Raw genomic sequence first — 6,000 nt, forward strand, 5'->3', positions numbered from 1 at the left:
CCGTTGAAAGCCAAATTAAGAATAGTTTACTGTATTCAACAGCAATGTAACAGCTTCACCCAGTATTATGCAGGCCCTTTCTGTACAAACAAAAATGGTACATGCAAACATGTATAAAATTTATTCTGGATTGCTGGCGTCCCATGTCAGAAGATCCCCAGGTGGTCGAAATTGCTCCAGAGCCCTTCACTATGGCACCTCTTTCTTTGTTTCCCCTTTCCTAGTGCGGTTCAGGTGTCCACAGAACAAGTGTGACAGATAGTGCACCTTTCCTTTCCTGTGACCCAATTATTATTATTCTGTAGGGTATACACTTCTGTGCAATTCTAATTTAATTTTATTTGTAATGTTATGCAGATTCTGAATTAAACAACACAAATAATTTTTGCTACTTTTTAGTTTGCAGCTTTTTCTTTGCACTAATGAAATATTTGATATTCAAAGGCTTTTTTTTTTTTCATTTTTGTAGTCAATTGGTATTTGAAAATTTCAATACTCATGCATTCCTAGTAAGAAGCACTAGTAATTTCTTATGCCTAATTCTAGCTGGGATACGAAATGCGATAATGAAACTGTGGTCTTTAGTGATGAGCTTGGTTCGTTCCATCCTTTAATTGCTCAAGGAAAGAAAGAATAACAGAATGCTTCTTTAAAGAAAGCCTACATTAGCCGTGTATTCTAGACAGTGAATACGATATGCACTGGGTGATATCAGTTGTGCACTGATGGTGAAGAACTGGAAGTCTTATGAAATACCCTTGAATACATTCTGACGAGCAGCAGGCTAACACAAACTTTTATACAGAACACACTAGGACAACAATGCGGACAGTGATGCCATTTTCCATGGAGAACATTGCATACACAACAATTATTTACGATGGTGCACATTAAAAAGGCCCAAGTGGTCAAATTTCAAGAGCCCTTCACTATTGTGTCCTTCATAGACTGAGTCACATTGAGAAGAGGTCACCAAAAGACATACACAGCTACTACCGCGCAATAACAAAACGGAAAAAATTTGTCCACTCACGTGGTGAGAGAGATCAGCATCCAGAATGATGATGAAGTTGCCCGTGGCACTTTTCAAGCCATGAATATATGCTGTCCCAAGACCAAGCTTTTTTTCTCGGGGTCTCAGAACCTTAGATGAGTGAGAATACATTGAATGTAAGCAGTCCTTTTAAGTATTCAACAAGAAAGCAGTTGACATGCTATATCCAAAATTAATACAATTACATGACCATTTAAGCAAAAAAGATGCAGACGCTTCACTTCACCAACATCATCCTCACCAGCCAGTTCATTGATGAAGAGACCCAATCAAAGTGATCTGTTCCTATAAATTCTTATTTTACATTTCACTCCTCGAGTAGACTGCCTGCTCATGGTGGCCCATGCATTCCCTCTTAATTTTTTTTTACCAACCTATGCCTTTTCCCTCTTAATGATCTCCCCTGACCAAGGCCATGCAGACCTACCACAGCTTGCCAAATTTCATGATCTCCCCTCAAAATCTGCTGCTGTCCCCAGTAATGTTCCTCACCCCTGGTATCCATTCAGCTTTCCAAACAAACCCACTTGTTATCTGTTACGTGCATTACATCAGCAGTCACAGTACTTTTTCTACTTGTAAGGCTAAGTTAAGGAAGGAGGTAGGCTGGGCCATTTTCTCTTATTCACAAGCCACTTTTCTTTTCGTCTTATAACATCAACCTGACCACTTCCTATAGTTCTTAGTGCTCTTCTTAGACTCAGCCTAAGTTTTTACGGTCATAGCTGTATGGGCATCATTATTAAGAGATTGCCATCATCATCTCCTGAAGTGGGCACGGGAAAAAATTTAGAAGCCAAGCCCGGCATGAGCTCTATACTACAGATTCAAGCCAAAGTGGACACTGAAAGGGCACGAGCCTGGCTTGGCCCGCTACTCAGACTTAAGACCCAAGGCCTGCCCGACGTGACATGCTATAATTGCAATTGAAGCGATGATACAGAAATAATTTCAGGATGATTAGTTACATTATCTTGAAATGTTGAGATGACAAGTTTGTAGAATATATAGAGGCACACCACACAGAATTACCATTCACACTTAATATGCAAAAAGTGATGCATTGATGAAGGTTTGAGGCATTTGTGGCACTCCTGAAGGATGAGTCTGACAGCAGTGAAGTTTGGTGCTCTAACTTGCGGTTGGAATGACTAGTGCGTTTTTAGAAAGGAAAGCAAGTTTTGGGTAAGTGGCTTCTTTGCTTCTCCAGAAGTGTATATGGCTCTAAATCTAAACAAGGGGTCAATACTGTGACCAAGTACTTGGTGAGCTTGTCTAGCTCACCATCTGCCCTCCATGTGTGCTTTTCACGGTGCCGGCAAGGTGCCACTCGGGATTTGGGTGTTTTCCCTGTTGCACCTGAATATTAGATGCTAACATTATTGGGCATACAAGTAACTGTGTGCCATGTCCCTTTACCCTGTATCCTGCCTACTCTACATTTCCAAGTCTGTGTGCCTTCCCAAAGATAATCCATAACTAGTTACTGCACCTAACTATCCCAGCACTATATATATATATATATATATATATATATATAGATATATAAGCATTCATTAAGCTTACCACAAGGGCAATAATACAGATGTAGTAGCACAAAAACAACAGGCATTCCACACCTACACCTAGAGTTACAAAACACAACTGGCATTAACATTTGTCACCACTGCAGCTATCACTGAAATTTGCGTTAACACAAGAATTATATTTTTTTATTGTCCTTTACGTTTCAGTGCCTCAGGTGAGTGATGGCAGTGTAAGCACTGTATATCATATCAAGAGGACACCTGTAGCAAAAATTAAAACATTATCGACAGCTGGTGGCAAATTACACGGGGTCCATTAACACTTCGATGCATTGGTCTCTGCAACATGTGAGTGTAAGTCAAGCGTGCTAGTGTTCGGTCTTCATCCACTACGGTCTTCTGCTGTTCCCTTTGCAGTTGTCTTGTTTACCTTTCTTTTGAAGGCTTTTCAAGCACTGAGGGCAGCACATGAAAAGCTACTGTGTATAACTTGACAACGCTTCTAAAATATTGTGAGCACTGTGTGGCGCTTCATCTTCCACACGGCTGAACGTGCTGTTTCAGCTTCATCCTGCTCCCTCTTGTAGATACCCATCGTCATCGCGGAGTATGGTTGGCTGCAGTGTGCGACCAAGGCTTCGGGTCTGCGATAAAACCTGATCCCCCAAATCCGACCTTCGCGTTACCTTACAATATACTGAAACCCACTCTTGGTTTACAGGTTCAAAAATTCTATCACTACAAGATCTACATAAGGACCACTGCCTCATTATGTGTCCTAAACTACTGCTTATTTATGGGGATACTTAAACACCAGTTGCGATGTAATTAATTTATATCATTTTGCTCGGCTTGCATAGGTGGATTGCTATGTGCTGAATTATGTGTCCAACATATTTAGAAGGTCCCACAAGACGACAATCAAAGTAGGCTTTATAACTGTTTTGGAGGAATATGGCTATTGTTCAATGACTGCAAATATTTCCTAGAACAATTATGAATTCAATTTTGATGCAACATTACGAAATATCTGCATAACTGCTGACCTCTCACTTGCACAATTTGTAAATAGAAAGTCAAAGCAGGTATAAACTGACTGCTCTGTAGTTGACCAACGCTGCAACATTAAGCTATATGTGAAAAGCAAGCTTATAAAACATCATGACCCTAAAGTAGGCAGATATGTTGCTTGAGTGTGACGCGTGGTTACAAGGATGAAACGAGACTACAGTAAACAGGACGGCCTCATTTCACCCTTATAAACATCTAGACCATTCATGCAAAACAAAATGCAATGGCAACTAGCCGTTTTGTCACCCTGCTAGCTTACAATAGGTAGACTACAGCAATGAAGATCTTGTTCAATACGTAAGGCATTTCCAAAAACTTTGATACCTTTTCCCATCTTCGAACCTTGGCAAACAGCAATGCTTCCATTCAATGAATAGCAAGACACAGTAGCTATGAAAGGGGAATTTATTTTGACCTACTCGACAATGCCAGCGTTGCCAGCTAGTCAATACATACCACTTGTCTAACTCGCCACTCCTTCCTTCCTGTGGCAGAAAAGTTATGAAAACTATTTTTCTATTTTGGACCTGTACACAAGAAAAATGAGCATGAGTTTGATATGTGAAGTGGACTCACAATCTTGTCGCTTCCATAAATATTCTGGAGCTGTTGAGCTGCTTCAAGTGTGTTGTCGGGGCTTCCATCATCGATCACAATAATTTCAAAGTCACAGCCACTGGAATTAAACGAAAGCTAAATATAGCGGAAAGATCTCAAAATTCTGTCATAAATCCTAAAAACATAAAGATCACTTAGCCTTAACGAATTCTGGAATTACGAAATACAGCTTGAAGTACGCAACACCAAACCGAAGTGTGCATTAGGTATAACCAAGCTTAAGAAGTAGTTTAAGACTTCAAAAATCACGTCAAGAGTCTTTACAGATCGTTAATACCGTGTCTCTCTGTGCCAATTAGATCCAAGCACAGCACGTCTTTCAGCTCTACCTGGTCACAAGACCTCGCAAACTGGCGAAAGCCAGTGGTGCCCTGGACTGGGGGCGCCAACCGCTCGTCAGCCTCGGTTGAAGAGGCGAAGAAAATGATCCCCGAGCAGTAAATAAAGTTCACTCACTCACTCTTTCATGGATCTACACCGAGAACGCAGTACATGCGCAAATTTCACATTTACAACTAACTGCCTGACGCTCGAAACCTCGAAGGTGTCGCAGCAACTTCTATTTTTGTGTTTTCTGTATGACATCTGCACAGTACTATGTTACAGATGTGATTGTTCTGAGGAATGTTTATTATTATTATTTTTTTCATACCATTTGACGAATTTCTTTCTTTTTTAATCCCGAACACTTCATCTCGAGCTTGATAAAACGTCTCAAGGTTGCAAAGCTTGCCTGAAGAAACATCGACTGCAGATGATCAAGAAAGCGAGGAGAAACGCAGGCTGAATAGGCTGCAAGTGAGCCATGGGAAATTGCTTGGCAATCAGAAAAAGTAGCTGCCTTTGGGACACTCCAATACACAAAAGCAGAGCTGACGTTCATGTATGAATTAAACCAAATGACTTGTTCTGCAATTCCAGCCTCAAACAAACTAGGATATTTCTGCTCGAGGGGCACGAGCAGCGAATGGTACGGGTGCATTTTCAGCTCCGCGCGTGCTAACGTGTCAAAGCTGCGGGACAGCCCACCTCAGTGTCATGTAGTGGTCGATGAGCCATACGACGATAGGTAGGTTTTCCCTCTCGTTGTACGTAGGCAGTAAGATGCTGTATTTATCGGCACCCATTCTTGCGCTTCACGTGTGCCACGAAGGCAGGTCGGTGCTCGAAAAATACAGATGGTTTTATCACTGTACCACTGTAGAAGCAAACGTCAGCTCACCCCCATCATACGGATTTGGCTGGCTGAGGATTGATTTCAGCTCGCTTAAAGAGAACGAATCCAAATGCTTTCAAAACTCCTTAACATCTAAAAAAAGCAAATTCACTAATGCATTTTTTTAATGTTTTCAAGTTCGTTTAGTTGAAGGATAATTTTCTTCCGCTACTATCTTAAAAAACAAATAGCACCCAAGTATTTACGTTTCGGTTTCGGTTGCTGCATGCAATAAACTCAAGGTGCGCGTTACTATGGTCCCATGGCTACGGAGTAATTTCGACCACCTGGGGATCTTTAACGTGCGCTGACATCGCACAGCACACGGACACTACTTCGTTTCGCCTCCATCGAAACGCAGCCGCCGCGGTCGGGTTCGAACCCGGGAGCTCCGGCACAGTGGTCGGGCGTCTTACCACTGCACCACCCCGGCGGGGCTCATATAGTTATCTAAAGTTACATTTTAAAACGTTTGCTCTTGGTTATACCATGTTAAAGGAGGGTTGAAATCTGGG

General features: G+C 41.6%; 1 protein-coding gene across 1 annotated transcript in view; it reads right to left on the reverse strand.

Moving 5' to 3' along the window:
- Dpm1 (Dolichyl-phosphate mannosyltransferase subunit 1) overlaps nt 1-5,526 on the reverse strand; it is a 38,791-nt gene extending 33,265 nt beyond the window's left edge. The window contains exons 1-3 of the mRNA XM_084597910.1: nt 5,299-5,526; nt 4,228-4,327; nt 1,034-1,144 (exon numbers count right to left, since the gene is read on the reverse strand). Of these exons, the coding sequence (XP_084454036.1) occupies nt 1,034-1,144; nt 4,228-4,327; nt 5,299-5,396 (309 nt within the window). The 5' untranslated portion in view covers nt 5,397-5,526. The remainder of the gene's footprint in view (nt 1-1,033; nt 1,145-4,227; nt 4,328-5,298) is intronic.
- Between the last annotated feature and the right edge of the window lie 474 nt (nt 5,527-6,000).

The sequence above is a fragment of the Amblyomma maculatum genome, chromosome 3 (assembly GCF_055883805.1).
Source record: "Amblyomma maculatum isolate TAMU_Amacu chromosome 3, ASM5588380v1, whole genome shotgun sequence".
Lineage (NCBI taxonomy): Eukaryota > Metazoa > Arthropoda > Arachnida > Ixodida > Ixodidae > Amblyomma > Amblyomma maculatum.